The sequence below is a fragment of the Anguilla rostrata genome, chromosome 9, assembly GCF_018555375.3.
Source record: "Anguilla rostrata isolate EN2019 chromosome 9, ASM1855537v3, whole genome shotgun sequence".
Lineage (NCBI taxonomy): Eukaryota > Metazoa > Chordata > Actinopteri > Anguilliformes > Anguillidae > Anguilla > Anguilla rostrata.
The window spans coordinates 43,080,689-43,097,389 of NC_057941.1; the positions used below are offsets into that span (position 1 = coordinate 43,080,689).

Sequence of the window (16,701 nt, forward strand, 5' to 3'; positions counted from 1 at the left end):
GGGCGATGGCCTTTCGGGTCGGCCGCCATCGCACGCGACGTTTCTCAGGATGAGAGGGGAGCGGGGAAGGTCAGGACGGGGAAGGTCGGGAACGGGCTCTTTTCGGGAAGCCGCTTCTGAGAAGGCCGGCCCCCATTCCTCGGGTAGCTCCGCCCAAACTCTACGCGCTACGTTGCGCAAGCTCTCCTGTAGCACTGCGCGGCCTGTCGGGTGTAAAACAGCCCTTAGCCGGCGGGCGAGCACTGACAAGTGTGTGAAACTTCAGCGGCTGCTTCCCTCGGGCGGGGTCACTCACAGACTAAACGTCCAAAACCACAGGGGTTAAATATGGAGGGGAAAAAATCACAGGAAAGCAAAAAAGGAAACAATTCCAAATCACAACCGACAGTACAGTATATAAGATTCCCTGCTAAGACACTTTAAAGGGATGCTGATAAAGTTAACATCTGAGTGCTAAGCATAGCAAAGCGTAGCCCGCATGCATACTGCTTTGCGGGTATGAATATTAAATATTAAAGCCGCGTCGTAAGCTTCAGTCACTGAAGTAAACAGCGCGGTCTCGTCCGGGCCGACGCGCCGCCACCGGCTGCGTGGGACCGGCGGACGGGTCCTCCGCGCTCCGGGGGGGGGAGGCGACAGCACCGCGCCGTCCGAAACGCAGACAGGCGTCGCGTCGCGCGGCGTTCTTTCCGTCGGCGCCGTCGCTCCCGATCGAAGGCATCGGCGTAGCGCTCTTCGGAAGCAATTCGCTCGGCCTGATTTACAACTAGCGTTAAATGGGTCCCAATCAGAAGATAAGTAATAGCTATTATAAATGAAACGGGGGGGAGATCATATCGCAGTCTACAGTGATTCATCGAAAATATACTGTAATATGAGACAATCGAGATTGCAGTATTATCATTATAACTGTCGCTTTTATGAAAACTGGTCTCGTTGCATCGGACCAAAAGACCTTCTTTCATTACTACAGAATAGCTGCTGTATTAAGTCAGTGGAGTGTTTTATAGCCACTGAAAGACATCGACTGAAAGGTGAATTCAAAAAGGATTAAAAAAAATAAGGGAAAAACGAAGTGGTCAGACTGAATGTCAAGGGGGGAGAAAGAGTAAGCCGGAAAATGTTACGTGATCTAAAATTAAATTAATTCTCTCACCTTCAGCGAGACAGGAAATTCATTTTTAAACCCAAGCTACGGAAATAACATGCATGTGACAATCGTTCCAGCCAATCAGACCCGGCTAGGTCACTGACTGGAACCTCACACAGACTCAGCTGGCTTGGCTGCGCTACGTCGATATTAGCATGGCCGCGGTCCAGCCCCAGTACACTGATGGGGTCGATACGAGCTGGTTAATGAGGCTCTTAGGCCAACGCTGTGTAACAGGCACTGCATGCAGAACTGCAGACCGGCTTAGTATACACACACACACACACACACACACACACACACACACACACACACACACACACACACACACACACACACACACACACACACACACACACACACACACACTCCTGCAGAAAGCACCACACTGGTTATGAACACACATACACACACACACACACACACACACACAGGCATATGCACAGACATACCTGACGTACCTGTACATGCAAACCACTGAATTATAGTCTCATTATTTCATACACACACACACACAGACATGTGAACAGAAACACAAATCCACACACACAAGCATATGCACACACACACACCACAAGTACCTGTACATGCAAACAACTGAATTATAGTCTCATTCTTTCACACACACAGACATATGAACAGACACACATACTCTCACACACAGGCATATGCACAAACACACGTATCTGACAGCGAACAACTGAATTATAATCTCATTCTTTAACACACACACACACAGTACACAGCCTCTCAGTCACACTCTGTCGGTCCTCTGTAAAATCACACTGCAACAACATGAAATGTGTCACCCATTCAGACACACAGGTGTGCATGCAATCTCAAAGTCCCCTACGCCACAGATACACAAGACACGTTCGTCCCCACGGGCATTCTGGGAAAAATCAGCCAGCTCGCGGCTAACCTACGGATTACGAACTATGCACGATCTCTCAGGAAGCGGAACACCAGCCAGCAAAATTCCGTTTTCCCAGCCTTGGAAGTGTGAGGATGAAAATAAGGCTGTCGTTATTAACACCCAGGACCCGGGCTGAACGCAGCTGCCGGACAGAGAGAGACACGATCCTGCATCGATCTCAGAAGTGCAGGAACTTCAAAAGAGCCCGGTGCGGACAAGTCGACCGGTGCGGACGAGCCGACCGGCGAGCGCCCAGGAAGGCACGTGCGAAACGTCCCTCTCGCTCAGAAAACAGCGCATGCCATTTGAAATGCGTAAAAGTAGCGAGCGTCTCTGGAAACGCGAACGTGCCGGGACTTCGTCCGCGTACCCGGGAGCCGAATCCACGGACGGGGCGGCCGGAACCAGAGAGAGCCCAAACAGCGCTAAACAATTCCAGCGAAACGGCAAACCTGCCCGGACAGCAAGCACGTTGCGGACAGGGGTTTAAATTTTTAAAAAAAACCCTACAAAGCCAAGGAAGACGAGTCCTGCCTGACAGCAGCTGAGAGAGAGAGAGAGAGAGAGAGAGCGAGAGAGCGAGAGAGAGAGAGAGAGAGGGAGAGAGAGTGAAAGGAAGAAAGAGATAGAGAGAGAGAGAGATAGAGAGAGAGGGAGAGAGAGAGAGACAGAGAGAGAGAGACAGAGAGACAGAGAGAGAGACAGAGAGAGAGTCAGAGAGAGAGAGAGAGAGAGACACAGACAGAGAGAGAGAGAGAGAGAGAGTGCAGGAGGGCAGGGGGCTTTACCGTAGGTGCAGTTACAGCACAGCCGGAGGATGAGAAGGATTTCCATGCTGGCGTCCCCCCCCGTGCTCTCAGTGCCATCTCCCCGAGCCCGCCAGCGTCCATCGCCAGCCAGCGCGCGCGCCAGTCTGTACCGCCGCCCCACAGCACGCCGCTGCATACACAAGCGAGGGGGCCGGGCCGCCGCGCCAGCGCCTTCTTAAAGGGCCAGGGCGTCAAACCGGCTGCTCCCCGCTCTCTCTCTCTCTCTCTCTCTCAGCTGCACGCTGCTCGCTCGCTCCTCGCTCTCTCTCTCTCAGCTGCAGGCCGCTCTCTCTCTCTCTCTCAGCTGCACGCCGCTCACCCGCTCTCTCTCTCTCTCTCAGGTGCACGCCGCTCGCCCAGTCTCTCTCTCTCTCAGCTGCACGCTGCTCGCCCAGTGTCTCTCTCTCCCTTTCATCTCTACGCGCTCGCCGCTCTCTCTCTCTCTCTCTCCTTGCGCTCTATGCTGCTCGCTCTACGGTGCGCACCCTCTCTCTCTCTCTCTCTCTCTATATTCAGCTCCATGCCACTTTCCCACTACTTCTCTCTCCTTCATTCAGCTTCACACCGCTCACCGGCTCCTCCTCCCTCGCTCTCTCTCTCACAGGGAGGTCAGCACTGAACCAGGTCTGACAGACGCGACAGGGACGTACCTTCCATGGTGACTGACGAGGTGCAGTCTCTGGAGTCCTTCGGCCCTTTGACTTTGAGGTTCTGTGAGGAAGAACAAGCCGCACGTGCGTGAGAGGCGTGGCAGGCCGTGTCAATCACACACAGTTTTACTCCGGTAATTAATGAGGTAATACACGGCACACGCTAACATGCGCTTCTGCATGCTTGGCACGCTTATGAATGGCTTGCTTATGCCAAACAGTACGCCAAAAAACAAATAAAGCACAGAAATTACATGACATAACCAAGACACTTCCAGGTTGTCTCCATTAGGAAAAAAAAAAAAAACATTTAGTAATTAAACGGTTAAAAACCAATGTAATCAGTTTGGCATTCTCAAATCAAGCCTGTCATACATACACACACACATCGATCATTATAAGGGACGTGCGTCACCCTCTGCGTACTGCTAGCAGCACCCATAGGAAATGACTCCAGCCGCAGAGAGCTAGCGCGCGCACAGCTAACGTGCACACAGCTAGCGCGCGCACAGCTAACGTGCACACAGCTAGCGCACGCACAGCTAACGTGCACACAGCTAGCGCGCAGAGCGCCGGACCGCGGCGTTAAGCCTCAGTGGCGTTACCCGACTTCCACTCAACGCTGAGCGCTACCGCGCGTACGTGTGCTGGGAGCTAACGAGCACGACGCCGCCGGAGGGCTAATGAAGACAAACTGAACAGCTGCACTCTGGGAAGGCGCTCAACGGCTCCCCCCCCGGCTGGCACTTAAAAAAAAAAAAAAAAAAAATGAACAGGCTGCGCACAAATGTTCTGAGACGGGGGGGGACTTTAAAAGCCCCATGGCCACAAGTCCCAATTTCGGCAAAGGAAGATTTGGTGTCACAAATGAACCCATGCTGATCCAGGCAACCTACGACGGTAATTATAAAACCCCATTACAACACGCCGAATAGGAACGTGTAGATTGATATCAGTTTTTCACAATGCTGTGGAAGAATTTTATCCCACTCTTCCTTGCAGACAATTTAGTAGGCTTTCAAGCATGAACGGCTTGTTTCAGGTCCTGCCACAGCATCTCTGTTGGGTTCAGCTCCCTTAGAGTTCAAGGCCACTCCAAAGCTTTAATTTAGTTTCTTTTCAGCCCTTCAGGTGTGGACTTGCTTTTGTGCTTTGAATCATTGTCTTGCTGAATAACCCAATCATGCTTCAGCTCATGCCATGACATTCTCCTTAAGAATTTTACAGAGCAGAATTCATAGTTCCATCAATAATGGACTAAAAAAGTCTAAATTAATTTTTTGTACAGCTAGAACAGCAGGATCAGTTTAAAACCCAGGCACAACAGCAGGAACGTTAGGCAGGTTACAGTGTACACTATTAGACACAAAGAATAAAGCAGAGCGAATACTAACCTCCGATATCTTCTGGAACTGGGAGTTCCCCTGGCTACATTTCTCCGCGGTCTCCACGGCAACTTTGTAGTTGTCAACGAATGCTTTGTAAACACCGAGCTGACTGGCCTGTGTGAGGAAAAAAAAAAAAAACATGCAGACGGCATTTAAAAAAATGAAAATGCCGCACATCAAGAAAATAAAAGAGACAGGGAGAGGAGTTTGGGGCAGCAGAACGGCGACCATAATTATCTCCCTTCCTTCCTCTGAGGGGTTTCGGTGAGAACAAATTAATCACGCCCAGCGGGGGCCTAATTAATTTATTTAATATTTGGAATTCAGCCCTCGAAAACATTTCATAATGGAGGGGGAGGAGGGGGGGGGTTCTCTCAGGAGCAGAAAACTGAACCAGATTGCAGAATCTAGCGTGTCTGTACAATGCAGTTTGTGTAATGGTGAAGCAGCGTTCATGTTACGGTGTTCTGTGGTGCAGTTTGGGATGTTGAGTAATGTATCGGTTCAGCCGAACAAGCCTTGGCGCCAAAAAAAAAGAACACAGAAAAATGTGACAATCGAAAAGCCAACAGATGGGGAATTCAGATTCCCTGGCTTCCCGAGTGATTCCGACACACAGACCTTGGGACGTGTGTGTGCGGCACAAGTAAGAAATGCCTTCAGATAGCGGAACGCTCAAATCGTTCTATTTACAGATGGGCTTATCGCAACGCATTTTTGCGCTGGGACAGACTGCTCAAGCTGTCACATAGCAGGCCTTTAACTCACTGCACCCATCTCAAACAGCTGGGAAACGATTGGTTTTCTGCCATACCCATCCCCCCCCCTCCAATGAAAATTTCCCACAATCCCTTCTGTTCACCCACAGGCACGTTCTCCGCAGCGCACCCCCCTCCCTGTCTCCGTTAGCTACGCCAGGGCCCGGGTAAGGAATACGTGTGCTTCCGAGCAGCAACAGAGCCGCTGCGCGCACGGCAACTAATTACAGCGGCTGGCCGAGGATTCTGATTGGCCGCCGAGAGTCAGCCTACACGCCCGCTCGCCCGCGAACTCCCGCGGAGCTCTCCCGGGGTGATGGGCGGATCGGCGTGGGGGGGTTCAAAGCCTCCCTCGTAAGATCAGTGGGGTTCCCCAGGAGCGGCCGGGGGGACGGGCGCTGATGTGTTTTAATTACCCCTCTGAAGCCCCCGTGTTAGTACGAGCACCAGGCGAGCGGGGAAGCTGACCTGACCTACTTCTGCCCGCGACCCCCCTCTCAGAGTCCGCGGAACCCGTCCGAGGCTGGACAAAGCCTACTTTAGTTTTTTGGAGAAAAATCAATAATTGAGTGGGAGAGGAAGCACCAGCTACCTGGACAGCGTGAATCTGTCCTCGTTACAGATTCTGTTTCGAGTTCTAACCAAACGCACCAGATCATCAGGACTAAACTAAAACGGATTTTCTTTTTTTAAACAGAGCAGACAGCAGGGCTCTACATTAGCATTTCTTCCAAGGCGCACGTGTGGAGCACACTAATGCATCCCAATTAGCAGACGTGCTTCTAAAATTATTTTTCAAGTTAGCGTGCATTAATTAGCACATCAAATGCTCTTAAAATGGGAGCGCTGCGGAACACATTTATTCAGATGGGGGAAGCAGAGAAGGTTACAGATACAGATGGGACACAGTCCAGACAGTGCTATGCCAGGGAATCGAACTTGGGCCAAGGAATGCATATGGGTGGAAAGTCAGCTGTTATGAATAAATGAATGAATGAATGAATGAATGAATGAATGAAACACTGCATTCATATAGCACTTCCAGATGCTCTAAGTGCTTTACAGTTATACAGACTGTGCCACATAGTCCCCAGGCCCTGGAAGCTCTGAATGGGGAGCATGCTGTCTGTTTGTGTGTGGCAGCCAGTCTTAAGCAGAAACGCGGTACCAAACAGCCCAGCAGAGCACTGCTGTTAACTGAGCTGTGCAATCTGCAGCTTAATACGATTTGTGCTGACTGGCGTTTCTCTACAACTGTAACACAAACAGCTCCAGACTTTCCAAATGTGATCTCACCCGTACAGCTCTAACAGCATTTTAGAGCATCAAATCTGATTATATTAATCATACGTCACTGCATTAACGTCCCGTCTGATTTCTCCCCGCGCAGCAGCCGACATGACAGCGGCCTGCTCCGTCCCCCCATCACTCAGGCTAATTACGCTTCCCAGCATCCTCCGCTCCCGGATAAACGAGGGCGAAACCCGCAGGACTGGAAAAGGCCCCGTGACGCGAGCCGTTGCCCAGCAACGCTCCTCGTCCCCCAGCCGGCCGCGCGTCCGGAGAGGGCAGGCGCCGCGTCCGGAGGGGAAACGCGTTCGAGCGAGGGACGGAGACGAGCCCCGCTCCTGGAGCGCGTGTCAGGGCGAGTCTGAGCAAGCCCAAAGAGGCGGGGCCGTGTAATAGCGAGGTGCGGGGGGGGGGGAGGTGGGGAGTCAGAACTCTCGTTCTCCCCCCCCGCGCACTCGCACGCTCAGGCTACGATTGCCGTTTTGTGTTTACCCCTCCCCGTGACCTCGCTGAGTCGCCCCCGAGCTCCGCCCATCGGGGAGCCGCGGGAGGCCGCGCGGAGGCCCAGCGTGCCGCTAATTACGCCGCCATCTGCGCTCCGCGTTCGGGACGAGCGGTGTCAAAATGTTTCAGTCGCCGCGGCGGGCGGGGGGCCCGGGAGGAGGCGGCGGCGCTGTCAGTCAGCGCAGTTTGACTGCCTGTGGAGCTCGCCTCCTCTCCTCTTTACCCCAAACGCAGCTTTCTCAGGGGAAGCAGGCCTCACTGCCTGACCGGCACTGGCCTGAAGATCTCCCCTACACTGTGAGCCAGGAGTATTTAACCCTTCGAAGAGCAGACCGCAAGTTTTTTCAAAGTTCTAGGTCAGAGTTCTAGAACTCCATTGCTCCACTGCAATCCAACAGTGATTGTGACATCAGCATTAGAATGTTCAGTTAAGAACATTCTAATCACGTTTTTCTGGCACCCAAAAGCAGGGCTGCCCAACCCTGCTCCTGAAGATCTGCTGTCCCGTAGGCTTTCAGTTCAACCTTGATTTGGCACACCTGATTAAACTAATCAGCAGCTCAATGAGATCTCCAGCTGTTGAATGAGATGTGATTTGATAGGGTTGGAGTGGGGCTGAGCGATATGGCCTAAAATGTATATCACAATATATTTTGAATTTTAGACAATATGTATCACAGTATATATTTTTTTTCCTCCTAATTTCAACAGAACATACTTTAAAATGACTAAAAGACTAAAAGAGTTTACTGGTAACTATAAGGTTATTATTAATTCACCATTATTGTTTTCATGTAAACGGGAAGCACACACCCACATTTTATTTTCAGTGATGTTGTCTGAATTAACAGCCGCAAGGGCTAACAAACAGTGATGCAAACGGTGAGAACAATATCTCATCCAGCGTTGAACATTAATTATTTTTTCATCAGTGTTCTACTTTCCCCAGGGACATTTCCACTGGCCCAGCTGCCAAAATAAATAAAACCACTTTATTATACTGATTATTTGCATTAAAAAGCGTGCCAAACTACAGAGCTGGGTTTTTAAAAAAAAGCTGTTTATTAAACATGAATCTGTCAAATGCTGCTGCCAAATTATGGAAGAGCTTCAGCTTTCTGAGCGGTCTGACCAACTGCAGATGCCAAATGCTGGAACACATGAATGATTTGTCCTTTTCCTGGGGATTCAGAATTTAGAGGCGACACGTTTGCAAATTTAACTGAGGAAAAAACAATTAGCAGAAATAATATAATTAGCTAATATCTAGTTAGTTTGTTCTCTTAATAGCTTTTAGCTTGCTAGCAATAAATAAAGGTACATTTGTTGGCAAGATCCCGTTATCATTTCAATGTTACTTCAGTAAATAGGTATCTGATGACAAATACGTTTTCAATGTACAAAAATGGCAAATCACTCTCACACACAAAGCACTGTCTATAAGTCATTAATTAAAACTGGCTAAATCTAGGCCTGCCATTAAGTATTAAGTATTGATATCAAAAGTTAGAAGAAACAGTATTGACTATCTTACCTCACACAAATTAAACTCTATTCCAAAGCAATTCTACCCAGTGTTCCCAAAATTTTGTCAAGCAACTTGTATATTTCTACCTATACACTGTTTACCACCCACCCCAAGCTTGCAGTGAAGACCTACAGATCTCCAGGAACAGTGTTGGGCAGTCCTGACTCCTGCCTGAGGGGTGATGAACAGGAGTTTGCACAGGAACGAGATAAATGTAACGACACCCCCATGTCCTTCAACACAGGAGAGAAGTTCTGGAGTGAAGATGCCCCTGAGCGCAGTGTCTCTATGACCGCACCAAAGCCCTGGTTTCCATGCCGACCAGACAAAACATCTCTGCCCTGTGAGGAACCCAGATGCGCCGTCCATGTTCCCCTGGCCTCTTCCTGCCGTGACACGTGCCCCACACCATTAATCCCCGCCCACCTCCTGTACCATCCGTGCTGGCCTGAAGCCCACCTTAACCTGTCTGACCTGCTCAAGAAACACAAGGGGCATCCATATGGGCTGAGAGTCAGCTGTTATGAATGAATGAATGAATGAATGAATGAATGAATGAAACATTGCATTTATATAGCACTGTCCACATGCTCATTACGAGCCACGACGTCGGCGGTTCGAATCCCAACCGCGCGACCTTTGTCGCACATCTCTCCCTCTCTCTTCCCCTGTTCTTCCTGTCTCTCTACACTGTTCTGTCCATTAAAGCTGAAAAGCCCAAAAAAATTAAAAATGTTTTTTAAAAAGTCCACAGGCAAGGCCATATCTGCCTGCTTAGTTTTGTAGGATTATTTTAGGAATTCTACGTTATAAACAGCAAAAACACTGCTGTGTTACACTTAATGCACCAGGTCTGTTCATTTCACTGTGAGGCTCATGTGCAGTGCCAGCTTGTTTCATCACTGAATCAATAAACTTTATCTCTAGATCTTCAGTAACTTGACACCTCAGAGTTGACAGACCCACTTCACACGTCCTGCAGTAACAGCATGTTGATGATGTCGTCTAGCCTTGCCCGCAAAAAACCAGAAGTGCTATGACACCACCCTTTCGCCAGCCGCCGTGCCCGGCCCGATTAAAAACGCGCGCTCCATTACCGCGGAGCTCGGATAGCGCTAATGCAGTCTGCCCCAAAATCAGAGCCGGCCTCTGCGCAAACAGGAGACCTAATCCCATTTACAGGAACGCGTGCAGAAATTCAATTTGGAAAAGAGCAGACGAGCACAGATCTGCAACACAGCCTCTGAAACGCATCGCTTTGCACAGCCGAAAAGAGAAACAGAAGGGCGATTAGGGGAAGGCAAACAGCTAAGAACTTGCAGAACTCAAACTTCGAGAGCTCTAACCAAACAGTCCGCCAAGAGTAAATCCAGCATTTTTACACTGAGCATGATCCATCGATACAGCCAATAGGGCCCGGTCTCTGATTTCCCATTAAAACATGCGGAGGCAAGGCACCAATGCACAATAAGGGGGGTATATCACTCTGCTTTTGTTTAACAGCAGGTGCACTGATTAGGGCCAGCATCACACTGGTACTTACCCTATCACCACACATATATATGCATCATTATCTAATCAGAGCGCTTAACTGCCTCATTATGCATAGCAACAACTGTGATAATAAGCAAATGCTGCAGAGGCAACTCTATTCAGAACATGAAGTGAAGAACACTATAGAGTGCAGTAGTACGAGGGATACAGTCACACAAACTTGCAGTGTACTTGTTAGTGGGTGAAACTTTCCCTAACTGCATAGTCAAGTTCTAGACGCAGTAATTCTAAGACCTGTAAGCTTGCAACAATCCATTTTCACAACAGTTCATGACATAAAACCTATCCTAGTTGTAATGCAGATTAATCCTGAGTTTTATGCCGAGTCACATACTATCAGGTCTTAATTATTCAATTTGCATATACGGCAGCTTACGTTTGGCACATGACCCACTTCAGCCATTTGTATGGTCGGCCGGTTACTGAGGCAACTAAGATTAAGTTCCTTGCTCAAGGGCGTTCGGCTGGGATTTGAACCTGCAAACCTCTTGCGGTCGCCAGTCAGGGCCCCCTAATCGCAGCAGGCTAAGCTCCCCAGAGCTGTGCCTCAGACGGAGGGCGCCGCGGCGGGTCGTTTGGGACGGCGGGCGCGTACGCTCCCGAGCCGCGCCGAAACGCAGAGCTGTCACGGGGGGGGGGGCGATTAGCGGCCCGGATCGGCCGCCGCGGGACGCCGCGCGACTGCGGATGAGCCCTCAGGGGGGGGGGGGGCGTCCCGCATGCCAACTGGGGCCACTGTGCACCGCGGCGTCACGAGGCCGAACGCCAACGCACCTGCGCTCCGATTTGTCCCCCGCGTACTTGACCTTGTTTAATGAGCGCTTCAGCACCAAACGCATTACTTATTTCAGCGAGAACCGCGCATTAGCCGCCTAAACAGATTCCCTCCCCTACGGGGGTAGCTAAAGAGAGAAGAGGGAGAGTTTGGCCCGAAAACGAAACCTCAGCAGTCACAGGACATACAGCCCGTCCGCACTGCGACTCCCTGCGAACGGATTCTTCCATCGCAGAAAAGACTGAATGCAAACCATCTTCTGGAGATCCCCTACCAAGCACTCTTTACCTCTTAGTTTACGTTGCTTTAATTGCATCCATTATCACACACAATGGTGGAGGTCAGAGACAGAAGAGCAGGATACCAGCACACAGCATTCTGGGTGTAAGACCAGGCCCGATAGCCCTCTGCTCAGTGCCACTTGTACTTTGGCCGAAAGCCCGCAGGACGTGAAATAGGACGCCAATAAAACCCCACCCAATTACGACGAGGGCGGTCCGGCGGAACCACCCTGGCACTCACCAGCTTCTGGAAGAGGTGGCCCACGGTCACCTTGTCGTCCCACTGCTGAATGTGGGGGTAGAGGGCGTCGTAGAACTCCTTGTGGATCTCGAAGATGTCCTGGATCTTGTAGAAGATGGTCTCGATCTGCTGGATGGTCAGGACCGGCTGGGACGTGGTCGCCGTGGCCTTCAGTGGCTTCATTGGCTGCGGGCGGAAAAGTGGGCGGGGTCAGCGGGCACCGTCACGAAACGGTCAGAGGGCGGGGCGCAACGGGACAGGGCTACAGCTCCGATTGGCCGCGGGAGGGGAAACCACGCGCCACTTAGGAAGACGATTAGTCGCATACCTAACAGGTAGAATTGAATGTGAACTATGTAGCGGGAAATGTGCACCATGCTTTATAGAGAACGTCAACAGGCAGCCTATGAAGAAAACAGCTGCAGGGCAAATGCTCAGGTAACACCCTAGCCCACAGCAAGGAAAATTCATATTTGCTGTGGAATCTCATTCCGTGAGGTTTATAGTCAAAAGGAACCACACTCTGACTCTCGAAGCCCTATTGCAATACAGAAAATGGCATAAACCTTGCTTTTGTATCTCAGCCAAAACCAAGTACCTACAAAACATTTCTGGAATGAGGTAAGGGAGAAGAAACTCTACAGTTAATCTCCGCCTGAGGCTTCAAAGAACCCGAAGCGATCAAGACCGCTAATCATTGACAACTCCGACACACTGCGTTTATTAGACAAATTTCAGAAGACACGATGTTCTTCGGTTTGACCGTGCAACACCAGCGATAACTTCTTTCATTACAGCAATGAGAAAGTCCCCAAAACGAGAACGTATTTATGGAACCTTTTTTCAGAGGGGGATTAATCAAGCGTAAAGCCTCTGAACGTTTCTGACGGGCAGCAAGGCAACGTGGCGAATGACTCAACGCGTCCTAAGCAGGCAGTCCCGCTCGCCCTCTTTGTGCGCGAAGGCGGGGGGAGGGGGGGGGGGGAGGGGGAGCTAAGCTCCGCCCCCCTCCGGGCTGCTTGGCAACATCTCCCGGAGATCAAAGCAAGACAGCTGATTAAGTCAGAATGCCCAGCTCAATCAGCCTGGAGGTGATAAGTCTGAGCCAGAGAGGAGGGCTGCCGGCATTCAAGGGCGATGCGTCCTTCAGGAGTCTCACACACACAAAGAAACAGAGCACCATTAACATACACTTCTGTACCACTCCGATAGATGATACGCATAATAATAAGAACTGCCATCTAAAATGGCCTCCAAAAATCCTTTTGACCAATTGTAAATTGTAACCAAAAAGCAAGATTAACAAGCAGTATGAAAAAAGTGATGTTGTAGTAAAAGGTTTTCTTTAGCTGGGCTTTGAATGAGCCCAACCTAAAACAGAGTGTATGCATTTTGTATTTAAGACCAAATCCTCAATTTGAATGGCCAGCTTCTCAGGAGATTTCAGGACTCCATCAAAACCCAGTCCTGCGAAGCATGCGATAAGCCAGAGAGAACGCCGCAATCGTTTGCGTAGCATAAAAATATTATTTACTGAATTAGTTTGCCCACAAACACACCGTAGCACACAGTCAAAAAAAAACAAATGCAACCCAAGTGATAAAACAACAACAAGACTCCTCAGCACCCCGTGGGGAAAAAAAATACCCTGCGATAGCTCTGTGTACGTGCTCGCGCACTTGATTTATAGGTCAGTTTCGACAGTAGTGTCTGCGCGTCCAAAAAATTAAATATACATTAGACGGCTGCGGTGGAGCTAAACTTGACGAATGGCGGCATCGCGCAAAGCTGACCGGAGAGTACATCAGACATTTGCATCCGTACAAGCCCAGCGATTAATCACCCGCAGTCCTCCGCAGACTGGAAGACGAACCACGCCTTGCTCCTTTAAACGCGCAGGTGGAAAGGCTAATAGCCCTGTCCATAAACTGCCTATGGAGCGGCACTGCGTGATTCACTGTCCTTCTGCCATGGCGCCAGAACACTACCGTAGTCCTGGGTGAGGCCGGGGCCTTCCCAAAGGTCAGCTTGACCCTCCTGAACACTAGACAACGGGTCATGTAACTTTTGTAACCAAAGTAATGGAGCAACAGCAAAGAATTAAAGGGGACAGAGAGCAAGTCCACCATGTGAATCAGGAACCAGAGCTTTCACCCCTTTTATACTTTTACGTCACGCTTGAAATTACATCACAAACATGACTTTCCGTGAGACCTGCTGTCTGTGGGATGGCCAATCCCAAATGACATCACTAGCAGCATAGCAGAGCATGCAGGTGGCTATCGCAGTGCCTGTTCCGGCGTAGGACCCCAGCATAGACCAGGCAGATAAAGACCTCCATTCATTACTGTGGAGGAAATGCCTCAGAGCTGCCTCTTGGGTCCCCAATATTTATCTTGGGCAGCACACCGCTGCAGGAGGAGCGCGATCCACCCCCCCCCCCGCAAACCCGATTTCCACTCTCCCCTGAACCGGTTACTCCAACTCTGCAACCCTCATCCGTGCCGAGCGAGAAGTAGGACAGGTTCAAATGAGCCTCCCTACCTTTAATGACATCATCACAGGGCATTACTTTCATTCAATAAGTGACAGGGTAATTTTGCTTAGCAGGAACCCTTATCCAGAGACCTGGCTGTCTTGGCCTGGGTGACCGCTCAGGTTAAATGAAGAGTGCAAATGCTGCGCCCAACCTTGGCACTGAACCGGCAACTTCTGACTCTTTCTTCTAAGTTCCCTAATCAGGACCCTATACTGCTGCCGTGCTGTTTAATGAGATTACGGTCGAGCGCTCGCTCCCTAAAGCCCACAAGCACTCATTAAGCTCCAGCTACACCGTGCGCGTCGAGAGGTCACCCACAGCCATATTCCCCACCGCAGAGCTCTGCCGTATCCCCCCCCGTCATTGGCCGGCTCGGCCGTCTCCTCGACAACCCGCAGCCAATCGCGCGTCCGGCCGCGACGGGGATTTATAAGAGCGAACGGCCCAATGTGTCACAGGCTCTGGCGCATTTTATTTATTTTTTTTTGCGGGGAGAAACCCAGCTCACGCCCAGGACCTTCTGCAGCCGTAAAATTTTTTAAAAAAAAAGAGCAACCAAATGTGCTGCACTGCCGATCTGTCGCACGGGACGTGCCCGTGCCGTTAACCCTGCCGCGAAAGTGACTGAGGAGCAGAACGCCGCCCTCCGACGCTGCAGAAAGAGAGGGAACTCTGGCTCAGGTCACCGTTTCCTGTGCAACGGTACAGCCTTACCAGCAGAAATAGGAAACAACCCACAGGACAAGGGAAGGGCTGATTAAAATGTATTTTGAGGGTGGAAAACCCCCCTGAAAAAGCCTCCAAAATCAACAGCAGGACGAGCCGTTCCAGGTGAAAAGAGTGGAAGCTTTATAACAAGAATTCTAACGTAAATGGATTTTTCCAGGCAACCTTTATATTGGTAGCCATTTTGAGAAAATGCAAGCAAAATGCTTTTCCCCCCCTTGCTGTAAGTGATAGGAACTATTAAGAAGCAATGTAAAAGTGTGGTAGAATGATTAATAAAATAAGCTTTTTCACAGGGGTAAAAGAACAGAACACGAAGAGAGCAGGGCTATTTCCTAGACCCGGGAGCGTTCTGGTGCTTTGCTTACACTAGAGTTATTTTAAATATGGCGATGGTGTCACGGCAGCCCTGCTGCTGCGGCTTTGATCTGCCTGGGTCTCGGTGGAGAGGAGCACGAAGGAAGTGTAATTAGACCAGCTCACAAGGGACCAGAGGCATGTCCTCAGCCACCTTCAGAGAGCAAGATGCAAATACGCACATCAAGTGTGTTTTTGATGAGGCCCCTGCTACCAGGGTTGTGGGGTAATTTTAGCATAACAGGCTAACTAAAGGCTTTCACAGACCGGAAACTCACCTCCGGAATGCACTAGAAGGGCCAGAGAACATTGGGGTGGGCCTGATGCAGCTTTCTGTCGATTAAACATGCTGCATCTCTGCAGGTAATTGTGTTTTTTTTCCCTTTCTTTAGCTTCACCGAACATCGCAGAACTACACTGTACTCTACACCGACATTCAGAACAGATTTTTTTCACAAACAGAATGATAAATTAGTGTTATTAATGTTAGCCCTTCAAATGTGTGGCTGTAAAAGCAGCCAGGCCTCTCATTTTCTCCACTCTCTCTGGCAGCCGTAAAATTGTACCATCACGACTTGTTTTGTCTGGTTTTGGCAGGGGCCTAAGGGTGGTTAGCACAATTCTGACCCAGATCAGCTCTGTCTCAGGGGCCAGGGGCCCCAGGGGGGGCCATTTCAACCAAACAGCTCCAGACACAGCTTCTTATCGCAACCCGAAAACGAGACGACCTCTACGCTGGGGGGGGGGGGGAAGCATCAGCACCAGAGGGGAATATAATATAAAATCTGCTGGAGGAGCAGTTTCAGAAGCCCTCTCAGCAAAGCTAGAGATACGGTATAAAAACTGCAGTTCGAATGGCCCGCGTGATGTCAGTTAAACACATAAAGCAACATCCTGTCTGCGAGGGCCGACTCAGCACTTCAGCGGCTCATAAAGATGTGCTAATCTTCATGGCCTCGCTGCTTAGCCAATCAGAACCCCTCTCTCCGCAAGCTCTTCCTATATTAAGTGACTACCAGCACGACTGCTGATGGCACTTTATACCGAAAGCTTGCGCAGACCAGCATCGGGGGCACTTTCGCCCCAACCATAACTTATCATTCGCCCGTAAACAGGGATTCGTTCACCGCCGCCCATAAACATGCAAACGGCTCCCTCAACTCCCTGCGCGTCACCGCTAACGTAGGAAGCAATTCGCACACCTCATAAAAGACTTTGTCCTCTGCTCAAACTGC

At 50.2% G+C, this 16,701-nt stretch overlaps 1 protein-coding gene across 4 annotated transcripts in view; it reads right to left on the reverse strand.

Annotated features, from left to right (window-relative positions):
* Positions 1-16,701, reverse strand: part of abr (ABR activator of RhoGEF and GTPase) — a 173,125-nt gene that overhangs the window by 78,548 nt on the left and 77,876 nt on the right. For 3 of the 4 annotated variants that reach the window (XM_064352279.1, XM_064352278.1, XM_064352280.1), the window contains exons 4-6: positions 11,845-12,030; positions 4,920-5,027; positions 3,526-3,586 (exon numbers count right to left, since the gene is read on the reverse strand). In XM_064352279.1, the coding sequence (XP_064208349.1) occupies positions 3,526-3,586; positions 4,920-5,027; positions 11,845-12,030 (355 nt within the window). Of the gene's footprint in view, positions 1-2,854; positions 2,963-3,525; positions 3,587-4,919; positions 5,028-11,844; positions 12,031-16,701 lie in introns of those variants that run through there. The other variant, XM_064352282.1, reaches the window with a different exon arrangement.